This window comes from Trachurus japonicus, chromosome 13, assembly GCF_045865225.1.
Source record: "Trachurus japonicus isolate A0001 chromosome 13, Traja_1.0".
Taxonomy (NCBI): Eukaryota; Metazoa; Chordata; class Actinopteri; order Carangiformes; family Carangidae; genus Trachurus; species Trachurus japonicus.
The window spans coordinates 8,892,363-8,912,734 of record NC_140919.1 but is presented as its reverse complement, the minus strand read 5'-3'; the positions used below and the strand labels follow the sequence as shown (position 1 = coordinate 8,912,734).

The following is a 20,372-nucleotide window of genomic DNA, read 5'->3' as shown; positions in this document are numbered from 1 at the left end:
GCTTCACGGTGACAATGGTGCGTTTCCTGATGAAAAAAGGAAAAATCCGCACACCAACAAAGAGATTGAGGAAGTCTGAGGAAGGGTCTTTGAGCCCGAAACGTTACTCCCTTTGGGTGATAATAAAATTTTTATTGCTCTGGAGCTCTTTGTTGGTGTGCGGATTTTTCCTTTTTTCATCATTGACCTTTTTTGTCCAGCACCCAGCGTCAGTTTTTGGGATGTGCGTGCTTTGTTTATACTTTCAATGGTGCGTTTCCTGCCTGTTCCTGCACCACAGGGAATAACGACTGCGCTGGTCGTTAGTGAGTTGTGAGGTGAGTTGTGTAAACAGGAAGTGATTAGCAAAGACCAAAGCTGCGGCAACCGAATATACGTAGCCTGGGTTTACCCTTGCTGCCTTGCGCGCAAATTTATTCGCTCTGCAAGTCAGCCTGGAAACCTTGGACCAATTTTCGCCAATCACAGAACAGGAGAGGGTGCAGCAAGACGACACTCCGAAGCGACTTTGTTGACAGCTTGTCGATCCAGGATGGCGACAGATGGAGCGTTAGAAAGTGTTTTAAGTAGTTTAGGCCGCAAGTTTATTTTGAAAAAAGAGCAACGTTTAGGGTTTTTTTCTCATCGGATTTCTGTCGCTCTACATACATCATCGGGTATGATTGATACAATTGGCTATAAGCTACGTACAGACGCATTTGATAGACATTCGTAGCGTCCAATAAACAGTTCTGGGCTTTCGTAAACCACGCCTCAAATACGAAAAAATGAACGGGTGGTTCCCAGACCGAATCTCAATCTACATTGAGATGAGGTCTGGTGTTAGCCAGGCTAGAATAAACGGGCAATTTTAATCTGCTCGTATTGGCAGCTGTACATCACGCACAACAAAAACAACAACACTCAAAAACCGTGATCCGATCTGTAAGGTTTTTGATCTGTTGCACTGCTAGTGAGGATGGGAACTGCAGCTGCTGTTTCTTCACAGGTTGGAGCTAGTTTGTGAAGAATTAGTCTGTATTGTAGTTTTTATTCATCTGCTACTGCTTCACCCCCCCCCCCCCACACACACACACACACACACTACTAATTGGTTCCTGATACCATCTGATGTAAGAGTTCGGCCGCAAGTGGCCTTCAGGGCAGCGCAGCTCCCTCTTACCATCATCAACATCTCTGCTCCAACTACTTTGCCCTCAGTGCATTAAAGTCAACCCCCCTGACACCTGACAGAAGATGCCTACCACCACCACCACAACCACCACCCCCCCTCCCAATCCACCACCACCCCCACCCCCCCGGCCTCGCGTCTCTATCCATCCATCTATCTCCACCAGCATCTGGATCGGCGGCCGGGCCTCAGGCCAGGACCTCGTCTCAGCATTAACATCAATTACCTGGCTCTGATTGAGTGGAGGCTCAGAGACTCACTCCATTACTCATCCCAGAGCGGGCAGCCATCACCCCCCCTCCTAACCCTCCACCCCCCATCCCTCCATCCTCTCTGCTGCTGCTGCTGATACAGAACACCACCTTGGGTAAAGGAGGTCGGGGCGATGAATAATTGACAAGCTGGAGGCCGTAAAGAGCCTCATCCTGAGGGGAAGTGGTCACATGACGGGCAAGAAGAAGGGTTGCTGCTTTTTTTTTTCTCTTTTGTCACATCAACATTTAAAGAGCAGCAGAAGAGTTGGTGTGTTGTAGATGATTTGATCTCGATGACAGGAAACAGACAGACGAGATGTTTACGACCAACTTCCCTAAAACACACGCGTGTAAACAACAAATAAAAACTGTTCTCCCTTTCCAATAAGTGAATTGAAATATCAGTTTTCTTTCTTTACTGTTTATAAAATGCAGCAAACAGAGTAATAACATCAGTTGAGTTTCTTTAGGAAACCACTGATTTATTTGACGACTATGAATAGAAAAACAAACAATGACCTGAGACCAGTGAGCTCTGAGGGTTTATAGAAACGAGTCACAGTTGAAAACTAATTTATGGAGCAAAACGTTTTTTCTTCTTTACTTACCGTTACTAATCTGTGACGGATTAATTTCCTGTCTGTAGTCTGATATTATTTGAATTAACTTAATTATTGTAATTTAGTTTTGATGATGGAGAATGAGCTAACAGACTAGGCTATGAAAAAATAATTTTCTGTTTAATGAGAACTTAAATTAAAAATAACAAATGGCTCGTTTGCGTGAATCTACAGTAAATCGATAACGATCTGTTGACTCGATAAGTTTATTCGTCTCTTAGGCTCTTGGGACTCGTGGATGTTTGGAACAACTCGTCCTATTAATCACACAGGAGACTGTAAACCGGCTCAGAGTTCAGATTCAATTGTAAAGTAAATGGATTAGAGGAAATTGAACCGGCAGATGGAGGTATAGACAGGAAACATGCTCTGTGTGTGTGTGTGTGTGTCTGTCTGTCATTCAGCGTGAGCAACTTTTTATTTTATTTGGAAACTAGAAACATTCCAGTTTTCATTCCACCGCTTTTATTTGGGGGTCAGTGAACTACACACAACCTCCACTGGTTCTGATCAAAACTCAACAAAATCAATAAACTAAACAATCACAGTAGTTACTGAAATAAATAAACTGGGTAATAAATGTAGAAACAATACAAAGAAATGTAAAAACAGGAGACAAGAAATATTCATTTATATCAATGTGAACTACATTTTATCTTTAAATTGACTTTCTTTCTTACTTCAGGATACGTTCACAGTTTTACATTTATTTTTCTCTGAAGTCTTTTATTTATTTATTTATTTATTTATGTATTCACTGATTTGATGTCCAGCTTCTTCCACTTGCCATATGCAGAATTCAGTGACGATAAAATAAATGTGACATTCAGAACTAAATAAAACTGTTATTTCTGAAATCAAGAGACAGGATTTAAAGGGACAACGAGGAGTTTTGTTAAAGTGAAGTGTTTTCTCACTACATTTATGAGCCTCCGCACCGTGAAATACTTTGACCGGCGCGAGACAGACTCATGTTTTCATTCATCAAGAATTAAAGTCAGAGGTTGGAAGACGATCACATACCGTCGTAGTTCCCACCATAAACGGAGATTCATACGGCGGCGTTATTCTCATGACTCGCCACGAAACCGAAAGTAAAGAAACGCTGGTCGGCTCGCCCAGCATTTCCACCACCACTAATAACAAAATAACCATAGAGACAAAACCATAGATTTATCTAAAATGGGCCCATTAACAAGTGGTAACGTAGATTCATCCACATTAATATGAGACTTTTTTATTGTCGCGGAATTTTTCATTCTGCCGCTGGAGAAACTCCTCGTTGTCCCTTTAAATGGACACTTATTGATCCCAGGTAAAATGTAAACGTAACCTCTGACACGTACAGGTGGGTGATAACCTGGATATTTGCTGCAGCCGATCAGGTGACTCAACCCTCTGTCCTCTGTCTCAGGGTGGAGCGGTCCACAGACCAGGTCATCAAGCCCGTCAACATGGAGGCCTTGTCCAAGTGGGTGGGGAAGATCCCGGCGGACGTGGTCAGGGACATGGCCGTCATCGCCCCCATGCTGTCCAGGCTCGGCTACGACCCCCACGCCAACCCCCCCAACTACGGCCGGCCCGACGCCAAAGTCCTGGACAACACCAGGAGGGTGAGTGCAGATGTTTCCAGACAGATGTTTTCAGACAGATGTGATGGTGGTGAACATGTTGTGTGTCAGTGAAACGAGCTGTAATGACACGTAGTACATGACGGTTAGGACTGTGGGTTTACGTTACACAATCCAGATGTTGATGTTTTCTCAGAGAGTTTTCAAAAGAGTGGAGTTAAAAGTGCGGGTGGGTGATGATGACACATTATCAAGTTGGATTGTGGGAAATGTAGGATGCGGTTGAAGCTTAACAGAACCAGGACACCTCAGGTCCTTCTCAGAGTTTTGGTTCCTTCGGTTCAGCTCTTGTATTGGACGTCCATGTTGGACAGTCGTCCTCCGTCTTCATTAACCTCGTTATTAACCCGTCACTGACGGCGTCTCCTGCTCCCGAGTCGATTCCTCAGGTGGAAGCTGAGCGACCAGGTCACACGTTCTTAAACCAGAGTCTTGAAAGTCGCTCAGACCAGTTCCTATGTATTGCGCTCTGACGTTCACGCGCGGACGAGCAGTAATGAGAAATATTACAAGGTTTTTGTGTAGTTTTATGGACTTGTTTGTATCGGGTGCTATTGACTCTCATATCAGGATTTAATTGGACTAGGAACCGGCCTCCCGGGTCTCCAGATGCACTTTGAGGAATAAAAAACTACTCTGAAATATTCATCAGCATGAGGGTGAGGCAATAATGACTGAATTTAATTTTTTGGTGAACTATTCCTTTAACCATCTGAAGATTTTAATCAAGTTTGTGAAAAGCTGTTACACACACACACATACGAACATGCACACACACACTGATGAGGTCACTGTGGAGCCGAGGCAGAGTAATTGTAGCTTCAACAGGAACACAGAGCAGCTCATTAGTGCTTTGTTTAGTGTGAGTGTGTCAGTAAAAGCATCACTACCTTCCCCAGCAGGAAGCGTCTCCATGGTAACAGTCAGTCAGAATGAGGGGACAGGGCTTTAACCATCCTTAAAGGGATAGTTCACCCAAAATAGAAATTTCACTCATTATCTCCTCCCCCTCATGTGGACTAAGGGCTGGGAGAAGTTTCAGAGTCCTCCGTGGCTTCTCTGAGTTACAGGGGGTCTCGGCGTAGCAGTGCATGTCCATATAACGGTTGCAAATGGATACCAACTGTCTTCGTAACAAAAAGACACACCAAAAAACATCCAAATACCTCCATGCTGCTCGTCTGTAATGTCCCTCTTGTATTGAAGCCCCGAAATGCGAAATTGTCCCGAAAAAAATAAAATAAGTCTATATTTCAAGCTTGTTTTGTTCCTCTTTGCTCCTCTTCCCGGTTCGTCAAATTTGGACGAACCGGGAAGAGGACAGACCCTGGTTCGTCCAAATTTGACGAACCGGGAAGAGGAGCTTCCGCTGCAAAACAAGCTTGAAATATAGACTTATTTTATTTTTTTCGGAACAATTTCACGCAGCATGGAGGTATTTGGATGTGTTTTGGTGTGTCTTTTTGTTATGAAGACAGTTGGTATCCATTTGCAACCGTTATATGGACATGCACTGCTACACCGAGCCCCCCTGTAACTCAGAGAAGGCACGAATAACTTCACATGAGGGGGAGTAGATAAAGAGTGAAATTTCTATTTTGGGTGAACTATCCCTTTAACTACCGTCATGTGACTGTCTGAGCCCAGAGTCATGCTTTTATTTTGAAGGTCTGTCCTGAACTCAGTTTCAGCCTGAACTTGTTTTTCCATGTGTTTAAGGGGAGAGGGAGGGGGGGGGGGTTCATCGTGTCCAGACTCTGATGACTGTGATGGAAAACATTCAGCCGGTGGGAGGGGGGAGGGGGGGGGGGGGGGGGTCAGACCACAGAGAGAGATGGAAACTAGGGGGGGAGGGGGTTTAAGAGGAAACTTGTTCTTCTCCTCGTGACGACATCACCGATCCTCTGAACGGTCACATGACCCGACTTCGCACCAATCAGCAGTGATGCGAACACAACTTCCTGGTTTCCTGGTGACCGGTTACTGTGGTTACCGGCCGTCACCGTCCCAGAAAGTTAAAACATTCCTCGCCAGGGCAACGAACCGTCCTGATGTCTGCGAGTCCAGTCTGTGAAACATCAACTACTGAAATCAAATACATACACAAATAATACCAGGAACACATGTAAATCGTAAATCAATAAATGCATAACAAGTCGCTTTTTATTTCAGAAATCATATTGTGATGTGTAGAGACTTTGATCTTTTCATTCCACACTGATTTATGTCTGCAGACTTTTATTTTATATTCCACCAGACCTTAATGTCAGGGGACTTTTATTTTATAACTCCGTTTGTACTTATTTCAGGACTCCGCCCCCTCATTTGCATAGGCCAGATGGACTCATGGTTAAAAGAGGCAGATGAGTCATAGCACAGGTTTTTAAAACATGACTGGACTGATCATTCGACTAATAAAATAATCACAGATAGAAACAGAAGATTCAACAGATTGATAGAATAAGTAGAGTAAAGCCTCGGTGAGTTCAGAGCTGCTGGAGAAGTTCACACTGACTTTACTCTGCAGGAGGAGGATTTTTGGACTGTGTGAACATTTTTTAATCATGAGACAAACGGAGACGGAGACAGACTCTGGTATCAGAGACAAACCCCCACCCCACACACACACACACACACACACACACACATACATTTATTTCTGTGGGAATCAGTTGAAGTCTGAGGGAAGTTGACTCAGCAGCTGCTGCTAAAACCTCAACCTCCAACACACACTTACTTACTGTGTGTGTGTCTGTGTGTGTGCCTTATGAGTATGGTACGTTGTGTGTGTTTGCATCTGCACGTTGTTAGTGTGATTCCTCTGCATCAAAACCAGCTGCTGCAGGATTTATGTTATTGTTCACTGGTGTCAGCCAATCAGAGGAGAGGAGGCTCAGAGCCTCTCTTCTGATTGGCTGACTGTTTTCTGAGTGACAGGCTGTGTGCATTTCTCTGTGGACTGAGGCTTTGATACTTTCAAGGAAATTAATATAGAATCTAGAGCTGCTTTGTAATCACACACTACACATGGACATCTACCTTTATACTGTATGGAGCTTTAATACAAACATCTACCTTTATACTGTATGGAGCTTTAATACAAACATCTACCTTTATACTGTATGGAGCTTTAACACAAACATCTACCTTTATACTGTATGGAGCTTTAACACAAACATCTACCTTTATACCGTATGGAGCTTTAACACAAACATCTACCTTTATACCGTATGGAGCTTTAACACAAACATCTACCTTTATACCGTATGGAGCTTTAACACAAACATCTACCTTTATACCGTATGGAGCTTTAACACAAACATCTACCTTTATACTGTATGGAGCTTTAACACAAACATCTACCTTTATACTGTATGGAGCTTTAACACAAACATCTACCTTTATACTGTATGGAGCTTTAACACAAACATCTACCTTTATACTGTATGGAGCTTTAACACAAACATCTACCTTTATACCGTATGGAGCTTTAACACAAACATCTACCTTTATACTGTATGGAGCTTTAACACAAACATCTACCTTTATACTGTATGGAGCTTTAACACAAACATCTACCTTTATACTGTATGGAGCTTTAACACAAACATCTACCTTTATACTGTATGGAGCTTTAACACAAACATCTACCTTTATACTGTATGGAGCTTTAACACAAACATCTACCTTTATACTGTATGGAGCTTTAACACAAACATCTACCTTTATACCGTATGGAGCTTTAACACAAACATCTACCTTTATACTGTATGAAGCTTTAACACAAACATCTACCTTTATACTGTATGGAGCTTTAACACAAACATCTACCTTTATACTGTATGGAGCTTTAACACAAACATCTACCTTTATACTGTATGGAGCTTTAACAGAAACATCTACCTTTATACTGTACGGAGCTTTAACACAAACATCTACCTTTATACTGTATGGAGCTGTTTGGATGTTGTGATGTGTGTGTGAACATGTCACTGTTGTTTCCCTGGTAACGTGATGCTGAACATCTGCTTCGCTGCTCTGTGGTGACTCTCTGTTGAAACGCTCTCGAGTTTTCACCTCGTCCAAATATTTACCCCGACGTGTCTCATCTCTCCGGCTCAGTGCGTCTCGGTGCGGAGGCGGTCGTCGAGCAGACTGTTTGTTACCGTGGAGATGAGAGGACGGTGTGTGTGACTGAGGAGGCTCGACCTGCTGAGGAGCCGCTGTGTTGTTTCTGCTGAGAGCGACCAGTCGTCTGGACTCAAGTTGATCCTGTGACTGTTGGAGCCTCATTATTGATCAGTATGTGCGACTCTGCCAACTGATCAGAAATCAGTTTTGAAACTTATTTTATTCATCAATGACAGGATTCTTGATCCTGGTCCTTGTCCTGGTTCTGGTCCAGTGAATGAGGCCAACCTATAGAAGCCATAATCAATCACTCTGAAGTGGCTTTGCAGTTGTTCTTATTCCCTGAAACTGATATTGGGATCAATAAGGTCTGATCTTCTCCACGGTGACGCTGAGTCTGCAGCTTGTCAACACAGAGAAGCTCTGTCATTGGTCGGACCGTAACTCCTTAACAGCTGACGTCCAGTTATCCACACACTGATGGTCAGGGTCAGAGGTCAACAGGTGTGACTATTTACCTGTGTGAGCCAGATGGGTTAAAACAAACATGGCTGCCAGCAAACGCATAGCTAACATAACTAGTTTACTGTTCATCCAATCATCAAGTCTTATTGTGTCATATTGATTCCTGAAAGTGGGTGTGGCCTATTCCTCAATGTCTTTCGACTTAGGGCAGGAAAAAGCTGATTCACATCATGGTCCTGGACCAGGTCCAGAGCAGACCCCCCCTGATCACTCAGATTGACTCAGCTGCGAGTCAGAATGAGTTCAGGTTCCTTCAGCTTGAGACTCAAACAATGACACAGAAATGCTGACCTTTGACCTTTGATCCCCTGGTTGTCTCTGATGTTGGCAACCTGTTTCCATCGGCCTCATGGAGCTGATAAACTAAACACAGAAAATTACCACATGTTTTCACTGTGATGAGTCGGATACAATACTCACAGTACACAGAGTACTCACAGTACAGGACACTCTTCTTCTTCTGTTTGACTGACGTGTCAGATGCTGATTGGTGGTTGTTGTTAAGATCTGTTGTTAAGTTTATAGATGATGAACGTGTGCATCGTTCACACTGGTGAGAGTGAACGCTGCTCACACTTTACAACAGTTTGACATCACATAGCATGACGTATGGAGATGGCTCAGCATCAACTGTCTGTTGCTGCACCAAGACATTCATCCATCTTCAACTGCTTATCCGAAGTTGGGGCACTGGGGGCAGCAGATCAACAAGAGAGCCCCAGACTTTTCCCCTGTGACACTGTCCAGCTCTGACTGGGTGATCCTGAGGCATTCCCAGGCCAGGCTGGAGATATAATGTCTCCACCTAGTCGTCGCTTTGCCCCGTGGCCTCCTCCCAGTTGGACGTGCCAGGAACACCTCCCATACAAAGGAGCAGCGGATCTACTCTGAGTCTCTCATGGGTGACTGAAAGTCTCACCTTATCTGTAAGGGTGACTCCAGCCACCTTCCTGAGAACACCCATTTTGGCCACTTGGCTCATGGCCATAGATGAGGGGAGGAGCGAAGACTGACCGGTAGATCGAGAGCTTTGCCTTTCGGTTCATCTCTCTTTTTGTCACAACAGTGTAGTACAACGACTGCAATACCAATTTCAATCTGAACCAATTTCAAGTCCCAATGTCCTCTCACTCGGGAACAAGGCACTGAGATACTTAACTCCTTCACTAGATGTAAAGAATATAGGGAATTGCCCTGAGAAATTACCTCCTCACCCTATACTAACGTAGCACTTTCCACAAAATATTCCTGGGGACCAGGTCGTATGCCCTCTCCAAATCCACAAAACACAAGTAGACTGGATGTTCACACTCCTGGGCCACCTCCAAGATACCTGCAAGAATGAACAGGGGAATCACCATCCTGGCCTGCCACTCTTTTTGGCACTGCCCCAAACTTCCACGCATTGTTGAAACGGTGGTGTCATCCAGGACAGCCCCACAAAATCCAGAACCTCTAATGTTGCTGGGATCTCCAGCTCTGCCTCTTCCTCAGAGGGTGGATTTGATGGACCAGTTGGTTTGAAGAGTTCAACAAAGTGCTCCTTCCACTGCCTATAACCACCTCAGTCAATTCAACAGGGTCCCGTCTTTGCTGTAAACAGCTTGGATGGTCCCCTGCTTCTCCTCCTGAGGTTCTGGACAGTTTTCCAGAAGCACCTTGGTGCTGTCTGCAAGTCCTTCTCCATGGCCTCTCTGAACTCCTCCCACACCTGCTGCTTTGTCTCCTTCATGGCTGAGGCTATCACCCGTTAGTAGTGCCAAAGTTTCCCGGGACAACGTCTCACAGAAGGCCTTCATCTTCAGTTGGACAGCTTCCCCGACCACCACAATGTTTGAGGCTTACCACCCCTTGGGGTACCTATGGGCCTAAGACACAGCTCACAGCTGCAGCTACTGCAACAGAGGCTTGAACATTGACCATTGTGATTTGATGTTACTTGCCTCACAGGGGAGAGACAGAAGCTCCACCAGAGGTGGGAGTTGAAGTTCTCTTGGGTAGAGGCCTCTTGCAAATGCCTCTGCCACCCGGGTCTGGGTCGCAGAGGCCCCTTGGCCACCCATCTGGCAAATCATCCGACCCCACATTGCTCCAGACCACATGTCCCTCAGGTTCATGGGGACACTTCTCCACCACGATAAGCTGATAGCTCAACATGACTCAGCATCTCACTGCTTCAATAGATTTGACATTTATAGAGTTAAAGTGACTCGTCTGTGATTCTTAAACAATTCATGTAGTTTGTCAGTGTCAGTGCTCTGATGGAGATGGAGGAGGAGGTTCTACTGAAGAACAACACAGGAACAAAGGAACCACAACTGGTTCATTTTCATGAATGTTGATTAAAAGGTGATTTTTTTGATGTGATGATCAAAGGTGATTTCACATGTAGATGGATCAATGTAATTTATGATCAATAAGCATCAATGACAGTGAGGTGCTGCCAGTGCCGTCACCATGGTGATCCAGATGATGAGTTCTAAACCTGGTCTCTGTTTTCCAGGTCTTTAAAGGTGAATTTCAGCTCCCAGATTTCCTAAAAGAACAATCACAGGTACAGTAACTCTTCTGCCTGTTGCTGAGCTTCTTCTCTTCTCCACATTCAGCTTCTCATTTATTTAGTTCAGTTTTTTTTAGTTGAAACCATCTGTGGCTCGGTTCAAGGTCTCGTTTCAGATTTCCATCTGCTCTCAGTTCATGTCTTGATTTCCTCACCATCTAATGCCGCGGCCTCTTGTTTTGGTCTCAGTTGTTTTTTCTGTTTGTGTGTGTGTGGCAGCGCCGCCCTCTGCTGGTCGTTAGACGCACCTACACCTGTTTCCTCCATGTTTTTATTTCAACTCTTCTGAAGAGAGACTCTGCTTTATGTTTGGTCATACTGCACTTGTTGGGGTGGGGGTGGAGCCAGTGTGGGGTCTTGATTTAACAGGTGTCAGACTGATGTTTCCTGAGCAGATTTGACCTGTGACCTCTGTCCTCCTCCACAGATCCAGAAGTCTGCAGAGAAACCCAACCCCAGTTAGGAGCAGAGGGGGGAGGGGGGCATCACCTCAACACACAGGTACGACTGGACATGACAATTACACATAAACATAAACAATAACAAAAAATAACATCAACATGGAGGATGGACATGTGGAACATAATAAATAAAAGTGTTTTCCCAATGATAACAAGGTATTTCATTTTTGAGTTAAGTGTCTAATGTAGGAAACTGTGTGTAATGTTCTGCAACAACTGTGTTTAAGAATTGCAACCAAAGTGCAAAGCAGAAAATGTGTTTAAGGTATGGTCACAACGTGTTTTAGCTATTGTTACAATAAGTTTTGGTTTTAAAGCTAAGCATTCGCCTTTTGGATGTAAGCAATTGGCAAAAGCTGTAACGAAATAGAATATAAACTAATGATCTCAAATAAGAACAAACACACTAGTGATAAACTGTAAATAAAAGTTTGAATAATGACGTTTCTTAATATCTTCTCTCTCTTTTGTCTGATGATGAACAGACTGTTGTGAACATGTGACTCAGAAGATAAAAGCTGTTGATGTCAGAGAGAAAACAAGTTCATGTTTGAAACGCTGCACAGAAACAGTGTGAACACTGGTTTTTCTCACTGAGACTGAGACGACAGACGGAGTCTCTGATCAGAGGATTCAAACTAAACTTCATTAGATCAGAACTGAACCATCTCATGTTTTCATCTCCGTCCTCTTCCTGTTTCAGGACTCGTTGCTGTAGAAGAGAAAATCATGGACGTCGTCTCAGCATCTCAGCGTCTGCGTCTCAGAGTGACCACAGTCTCCTCCACCAATCATGGTCTGTGGAGAATCTGGGCCTTTCATATTGTACTGTACAAAACAAACTAATCCTGGTTGTCACAGCCACAGAACGTCTGCTGATTGTTACTTTGGTGTCACATCACACTCCATGATTTTTACAAACCATCTCTGGCTGTTTAGAAAAAACAAAGAACCACTCTGTGATCCTGTTGTACGAAGCTGCAGTGACCTAAAAATCACAACAAGTATTTATGAATGGAAAATTAGCTTTTGGAAGATGCAATACCTATTTTAATGTTTCATGTTGTTTTTCATGCCTTTGTATTGTGCAGTGTCATGGGTACTGATCAGTTTGAAGTATGGAGCGAGATAAAAACAGCTTTTTTTAAACCTTCTGTGGGTCTGAGTCTTTTCTGTTGAACAGGGGAAACACATGAGGGACAGAGACAAAACTAAAAGAACTGATAGAAAGTCCAGACGCTTGTTGATCCTTCACAGATGCGCAGATACAGATGATTCTTTAAAGGTCCAGCAGTTCCTCCTGTGGGTGGTGGGTCCAAGGGATGGGTGTGTAAAATGGGGGTAAAACCGTGACATCTAGCATTTGGATTCGAGTTTGCAGCGCTCATTTGCACTCACCCCTCCCGTCTGCAAAGTGACAGTGGCCTCCAAGGACAAAAAAACTTGTTTACCACGACTCGGAGTTCAAGATCATGGAGCGATGAGGTGAAGAGCTAAACCATTTTACCATATGTCTGCTGTTTCCCACTCCTGCTTCTTTCCGTACGCCGCCTTCTTTGTTGGTTTATTTATGCACGTAAAACGTGCTCTCTGACTGACTGGATTTTCTGTTCAGGCTGCTGTACAAACATGGCGGAGCAAGATGGCAACGCTCTCTAAAGCAAGACACTTGTTATATGTAGATATAAAAGAAGAATTATAAGGCTACGAAAACCAAACAAATTTTATTTTATAGCGATTATACACTTATACAAATATATTCATGGGTAGTATAGTCAGATTTTGCCAATAAACCTTGCCAATTATTACACACTGAACCTTTAACAGACAACCAGGAAACCAAAACACCAACTTCCTGTGTCCACAGGTCGAGTAGTCTCGCTCGCCAGACCCTCAGGTCGAATGACATTTGGACCAAGGAGCTTCAATATCACTTCAAACAGTAATGAAGATAGTTTCTTTTCCCTGTTTCCTGAGGTGGAGAGGAAACTGATGCACTGAAAACCTTCAGTGGAGATTTTTAGTCACTGAATCCAATCACACGCAATAACACCAAACATTGAGAATCATGCTTTTATTGTGAAAAGACAGGAACATTAGACTTTTACCAAAGTAAAAGTCAACATGCTTTTTTTTCCTGTAATAATTGAAGCTTTCATCTGTAAAGAAGAGGAAGAACTTTACAGTGAGAAGGTTTCTGTGACAGGAGGAGACTCTGGTTCACTCAACACAGAGACACTGAAGAACCAAACGACCAGAGCCTAAACCCAGGATACAGAGGTTGAGTGAAGGTGGTGTTGAAGGTGTAGAGGTGGATCAGTGAGTCAGAGGAGACTCTGTAGAAGGACAGAGAGCCAGCAGGACAGTCCACATACACTGCTACTCTTCCTCCTCTGTTAGAGACGGAAGAGGAAGAGATAAGTGTCCCTCTGTTTCTATGCCAGAAGTAGTAACAACCTTCAGAGCACTCCAGACTCCAGGACTGATTGTTCCATCCGAACACACGGTCTTCATAGTCTCCTTTCCTTCTGATTCGTCTGTAACTCACAGAAATATAAACCCAATCTCTCCACTCGACCTCCCAGTAGCAGCGACCAGTCAGACCAGTTGAACACAGCAGCTGAGGCCACGGGTCAAATCTGTCTGGATGATCAGGATATGACTGATCCTCCTCCACATATGTCGCATTCCTGTTGTTGTCAGACAGTTTGATCTTTGTGTTCACTGTGTTTGTGTCGATTGTGAGTTGACAGGAATCTGATGGAGAGAACAAGACACAGCTGCAGTTATTGATCATGTGATCAGTTATTGACAGTTTGATGAAGACTCATGAGGTCAGTGATGCGACAGTGTGAGGATGGTTGAATGTGCTGCTCAAAGTAAAAACACACTTACACTTCCTCAGATCTTGTGTCAACCATGGGACTCCAGCAGGCTCCACCCTGAAAGAAGGAAAAGAGGTCTTTGTACTACTTTGAGGGGGCATTGTACTCGGACCATGTACTCGGACCATGACACAGCTCGAATAATCTTTTTTTGAAGGCTTTTCAGAGAACTGGGGTAGGTGTTGCACCATATGACATTACAGTAATTAATTTGTATAGGGAGGGAAACCAGGAAATACCATGAGCCTCCGTAGTGTAGCTCTGACAATTAAAGGTAACGAACCAATCCCTAAGACTATAGGGATTATGGCAATGGGCCAATTTGCCAAAATGTTGAAATATCCCTTTAGAGGAGAATTCCGATCATTTTTGACCCCTAAATAGTTTTCCTGATGGTCACCCAGTGTTGGGCGGAGCAAAACACGCGACTAAAATTGATGCAGACAAACCAGAGTTACACCATGGCTACCCGGCGCTAGGGATAGCCACAACGCTAACCTATGGGGGCAATTCTTTCAACCACAACAAACACTCAGAAAACAATCAAATATCTATGGTACATGACTGGAATCCTTAGAGACACCACTGAACTCATATAGTGTAGAGTATAAACAGTATAACTTTGTGTTTTTGCATGTAGTCATCACCTCAGATAGCCGAACTCTGAAACATCCTGGAAAGACATTACTATCCAATCACAGAGCGCCTGCTCTCCCCGCCACAGAAACTAACACTTTGTCCTTGTTGTGATGATTTCTTTACAAAAATAAACGGTCAGAGATATTTTGGACATTACCACTGCACTGCTCGGCCATTTATTTTTGTAAAGAAATAACAACACAACTGATAAATGTGCATGTTGGAGAAAAACTGATGAAAAATATCTTCAATCTTTTAATAAACACAACAACTGACTTTTAGAGAGAAAAAACTTTGTGATTGTTTCAAATTCTGACCTTTCATCAACAGATCGACTGAAGTTAACAGGACGATCCAAGGAGATGTCGCTCTTCATGGACTCACAGCTGGATCCGGGTCCAGGTCCAGGTCCCTCCTCTCTGTCCTCACACTGATCCATGCTGCTGAGCTCACATCCACATCAGCTCACACACTTTGTAGCTTCACCTGCAGAGGAAACACACATCATTCATCTGCACAGCAGCTCACATGTCCATCATGTCTCCAGCTGCTCCTCCACTGATTGGCTCTTCTTCTCTGCTTCATATCAGTGTCAGTTGAATGCAGTCACACAGCAGTGAGGAAGAGGAAGCTGCCATCAGCTGCTGTACTTCTACTATCAGTCCACTAGATGGCGTCATGAAGCTGCAGCCCAGCAACATGATCCATGGACCACTGTTTCCATCCACTGACACACACAAGGACTGAGATCCACTGAGTTGATGTGACACAGTCTCTGTGTGGACAGCGTCCCTGTAGAAAACCACTGGATCAAACAAGCTACAGCTGATTATTACACACACAACAACTGGGCCAAGACTTATTTCACCTCACAGCTCCACTATCACAACATTCAGTCATTTCACTCACACTGGAAATTCAAAGGGAGAAAAACACTCTCCAGCTGCCACTGACACTTATTGTCTCTGTCCATCCATTCATCGTCTGCTCCATCAAATGCCACAAAATACAGACAAATGATGCGTTCAGGTTCCTCTCAGTCTGAGGCCACGTCTTCAAATGTCTCAAAAATATTCAAGTTTACAGTCAAATCAAACAGAGAAAACAAGGAAATCTTTTTGATGCTGAACACTGAAAATTTAGTTTAGTTTAGTTACTTTATTGTCTCCCTTGGGAGACATTTTAATGGACACAAGAGAATGTCTGTTCACATATAACCTACAGTCTATGCATATAACACATGGCACAGAGCACAATAGACATATATCCACATATCAACATAAAAGTATAGAAACATAGCACCAGCTATCCACAGCCCTTCTATCTCACAAACCCCACATATACATACACACACTCTCTCCCTTTGCACTATTGATTTCCTCACATCATTTAAAAACATCAGCTAGTTATTTGTGAACAATGCAAACAGAAAAGCAGAACTTACACATTCTTGTTGGACCCCTGTGTTTATTTTAAGTGTGTTAGAGAGTGTTGAATTTCTGCTTGAAAATGTTGATTAAAACAACTGTTGCAGCTCTAAAAGAATCTTCAGAAAAATATTGATGATTTTTTTTCCCCAATGATCAGTTTGTGGGTGTGAGTTTTCTGCAGCTGGAAAGTGACCAGTAGCTTCACCTGTCAGGTACATGAGCTGCAGTACAAGCTGAAAGTAGCACAATAAGGAAATACTCAAGGAAAGTACAAGTACCTCACAACTGTACTGCAATAAATGTCGGCTACTCAGTTACTGTGAAGAACCTGATGCTGAAGATTGATCAACACTGGGAAATCAATCATCAATAAAGAAAACTGGCAGTATTGTTTAGTGATAGGTAGCCAAATATTCTGCTCTTATTCCAGCGCTTCTACCGACAACATCCACACAACATGGCGGACACGGTTCTGTCGGTCCAGACTTTACAGTTTCAGCTCTGACTCAGCTACAGTAACATTATAACAACACAACAACAACACAACGACAAGTTGAAGGACAGAAAACTCAGGTAATGACAGGTGTTAACGAGGAAAAACATTCAGACTGTTCACCTTACCTTCACACAAGGAAATAAACTGCGACACAACCGCTGCGTCAAAGGTCAACTTTAACACTTTGAACTGTGTCTGACCTGTTGGACGTGACGCTGTTATCTTATCTGGAATAATGGGCTCTAAGCACAGCTCCACGACTTCCTGAACTTAATGCTGCTCCTTTGTTTCCTGTTTTACATAATTGGACAAACTGATTAATCCAGGTGTGTCTGAGTAGTCACAATGGTCAAACGCACCTGGATTAATCAGTTTGTCCAATCATGAATTGTTGGATTTTTCATTCAAGATATCTGTAAATCAGTTTTGCCTCCAGTCAAAAAGAACATTTCAGATATCTGCACCTACATTCTTCCTAGGACAAATGACATCACTTTTGCCATTCATGTGTATGGGGTTTGTCATTACAGATATCTACAATTCAGTTGCAGATATACCCTATGTGAATTACGACTATTACTAATTCCGGTTTGAGACATCTACAAGGTCATTTTGACTATTCCTAATTCCAGTTACAGATATCTACAACGTAATTTCTTCTAGTCCAAACTTAATTTAAGGGTTAGGGTTTAAGATATCTGAAAAGGGACATGTAGATATCTTTCATTGAGGTGAATTAAAGATATCTTGAACTGGAATTATGACTAGTCAGAATCAAACTGTAGATATCTCACCTGGTATTACTACTAGTCTGTGGATATCTTAAACGACAATTGTGGATAGGAAGAATGGAATTGCGGATATCTGAAATATTCTTTTTGACTAGGCAGAACTGAATTACAGATATCTGCAACTCATATCCAGTCTGGCTTTTAAATGTTAAAATGTTATAAGATCCCTGATAACTTATAGCTAAGTGTGATAAGTGCGGCTCAGGAACAAAGACGACTCAGATGTGATTATTTTCCGGGATTTATTCACTGCAGGGCACATGAAAACACATGTACAGTACATACATACAGTCTCCTGGTCTTTCCTGTCCCTATACAACACAGCACTGTTGCACTGGCTAAAGCAAGGTGGTGGTGGCTGCACTGTCCCCTAGAATCAGTGCTGTGTTTATTTGGCTTTGGAAGGCGCTTCACCTCAGCCCCGACTGGTTTCCATTTGGGCGGCAGTGGTTCAGGAGGTAGAGTCGTCCAATAATCAGAGGGTTGGCGGTTTGAATCCCGCTCTCTTCCAGTCTCTGTCGTAGTGTCCTTGGGCAAGACACCTTACCTACCAAGACACCTGACCTTGTGTGAATGCATATGAATGTTTAGGGTGGTAGTCGGAGCGGCTGTTTGGCGCACATTGGCAGCCACGCTTCCGTCAGTCTGCCCCGTGGCAGCTGTGGCTACACATGTAGCTTACCTGTGGTATGAATGAATAATGGTTACTGTACGCGCTTTGGGTATCGGGTATCAGTAGAAAAGCACTATATAAATGTAATCCATTATTATTATTATTATGTTTTTAGCACATTTTAACATTTTGATATGAGTGTGACATTATTTTAACCTCTGTCTCTGCGTCAGCTGTATTTCAGACCTGAGTGCTTTCCTTTGTTAATATTCCTAATAATAATAATTATGGCTTACATTTATATAGCGCTTTCCACGATACCCAAAGCGCATACAGTAACCATTATCCATTCATACCATATTCACACCGGTGGTAGTAAACTACGTCTGTAGCCACAGCTGCCCTGGGGCAGACTGACAGAAGCGTGGTGGCCATTTTGTGCCAAACGGCACCTCGGACCACCACCAAACATCCACACACTCTCACACGGGGCAAGGTGGGCAAGGTGTCTTGCCCAAGGACACTACGACAGCAACTGGGAGAGAGCGGGATTCAAGACAACAACTTTGTTTTCCCGCAAAAACTGCAACCAAATGGCTTCACTTTTAAATTGACTTTTTGAGTGAAAGAAAAGATTTATCTGCTGGGTAAATCTTTCTCCAAAAATAGCACAAAATGGTTTCTCCTGTGTGTGGATTCTCAAGTGCATAAAAAAAAATTCCCTTGACATCTTTTTTTTTTTTTTTACCACATCATCACAAGTCAAATTGCTTCTCTAATGCATGGACTTTCATAATAAAGACCCATTTTAAAAGTAAATTTTTTACCACAGATTGCACAGTCAAATGTTTTTTTCTCCTGTATGGATTATCATGTGTCTTCTGTAATGCCCTTTTGTGCAAAATTGTTTACCACAGGTAGCACAGTCAAATTAACTTACAGTCACTGCGCACTTTATTTTCTACACAGTTACACACATTGCATATTTTTTTTACTTTGCACTAAAATCAACACTGCCAATTCTGTTGTATATACTTTTGTACATTACATTTTATCTATCTCTCTCTCTATCTAAATGGTTTCTCTCCTGTATGGACTCCCATGTGATTTTTAAGATTATTTTTATGTCTGAATTGTTTACCGCAGGTAGCACATTGAAATGGTTTCTCCCCTACATGGATTCTCATGTGGACATCAAGATTCCCTCTTCGACTAAATGTTTTACCACAGGTAGCACAGTCAAATGGTTTCTCTCCTGTATGGACTCCTATGTGGCGTTCAAGATTACCTCTTTGACTAAATGTTTTACCACAGAAAGCACAGTCAAATGGTTTCTTTCCTGTATGGATTCTCATGTGGACTTCAAGGCTCCCTCTTTGACGAAATGTTTTACCACAGGAAGCACAGTCAAATGGTTTCTCTCCTGTATGGATTCTCATGTGGACTTCAAGACTCCCTCTTTGACTAAATGTTTTACCACAGGCAGCACAGTCAAATGGTTTCTCTCCTGTATGGATTCTCATGTGGCGTAGAAGATTCTTTCTTTGACTAAATTGTTTACCGCAGGTAGCACACTCAAATGGTTTCTCTCCTGTATGGACACTCGTGTGGTCTTTAAAATCCCCATTATGTTTAAATGTTTTCCCACTCTCTGAGCAGCTCAGAGACTTCTTACCAGTGTCACATTCTTGATCACTTACATGAACAGCTTCACTGTTCAAACCTGACTCAGGTGCTCTGGTTTCTCTCCAGTCATCATCATTGTCTTCAGTCTCAGCAGACGACGCTGAGACCTCATCATCCGTATCTGGTTGAAGATCTTCAAGCTGATCTGAGTTCCTGTCTGGTTCAGATCCTCCACAGTCGTCTCCATCGGCCTCTATCTGTTCAGCTGAGCTGCTGGATGGAGGCTCTGCCTCAGTTTGTCTTTGATGAGGTTGTAGGGACTGTGGTTTCTCATCCTCTTCGTCACTCCTCACATGAACAGAAGTGAGGGAGAACTCTGGAGTGGTCAATAGTTCCTCCTTTTCTTCTTCAATATTGTCTGGGTTCTCCTGATCCGGACTAGTGGTCAACTCAGGAGGATCTTCTGCTTTAATCATCAACAGGTGCTGATCACCTGCAGAAACAATGAAACACACATCATGAACAACAGTGTCTTCATA

At 43.1% G+C, this 20,372-nt stretch overlaps 3 protein-coding genes across 4 annotated transcripts in view; 1 reads left to right on the top strand and 2 right to left on the bottom strand.

The window, feature by feature from the left end:
* Nucleotides 1-12,499, top strand: part of tpst1 (tyrosylprotein sulfotransferase 1) — a 32,823-nt gene extending 20,324 nt beyond the window's left edge. Inside the window, exons 3-6 of one of the 2 annotated variants that reach the window (XM_085794787.1) lie at nucleotides 3,460-3,658; nucleotides 10,836-10,886; nucleotides 11,320-11,393; nucleotides 12,057-12,499. In XM_085794787.1, the coding sequence (XP_085650913.1) occupies nucleotides 3,460-3,658; nucleotides 10,836-10,886; nucleotides 11,320-11,355 (286 nt within the window). In that variant the 3' untranslated portion in view covers nucleotides 11,356-11,393; nucleotides 12,057-12,499. The remainder of the gene's footprint in view (nucleotides 1-3,459; nucleotides 3,659-10,835; nucleotides 10,887-11,319; nucleotides 11,394-12,056) is intronic. The other variant, XM_085794788.1, reaches the window with a different exon arrangement.
* Nucleotides 12,500-13,543: 1,044 nt separating this feature from the next.
* LOC146975396 (stonustoxin subunit alpha-like) lies at nucleotides 13,544-14,339 on the bottom strand. Its single transcript, XM_085796627.1, has 2 exons — nucleotides 14,249-14,339; nucleotides 13,544-14,110 (listed from the first exon to the last, which is right to left on the bottom strand). The coding sequence occupies exons 1-2, from the start codon at nucleotides 14,337-14,339 to the stop codon at nucleotides 13,578-13,580; spliced, it is 624 nt and encodes a 207-aa protein (XP_085652753.1). The 3' UTR covers nucleotides 13,544-13,577.
* Nucleotides 14,340-19,273: 4,934 nt separating this feature from the next.
* The window catches only part of LOC146975395 (uncharacterized), a 14,584-nt gene continuing 13,485 nt past the window's right edge, over nucleotides 19,274-20,372 (bottom strand). Inside the window, exons 2-3 of the mRNA XM_085796626.1 lie at nucleotides 20,069-20,326; nucleotides 19,274-20,026 (exon numbers count right to left, since the gene is read on the bottom strand). Of these exons, the coding sequence (XP_085652752.1) occupies nucleotides 19,275-20,026; nucleotides 20,069-20,326 (1,010 nt within the window). The 3' untranslated portion in view covers nucleotide 19,274. The remainder of the gene's footprint in view (nucleotides 20,027-20,068; nucleotides 20,327-20,372) is intronic.

Coding starts and splice junctions, on each gene's coding strand:
- LOC146975396 (XM_085796627.1), bottom strand. CDS start 14,339: ATGCCCCCTCAAAGTAGTACAAAGACCTCTTTTCCTTCTTTCAGGGTG. Junction 14,111..14,248: donor GACACAAGATCTGAGGAAGT/GTAAGTGTGTTT, acceptor TCTCTCCATCAG/ATTCCTGTCAACTCACAATC.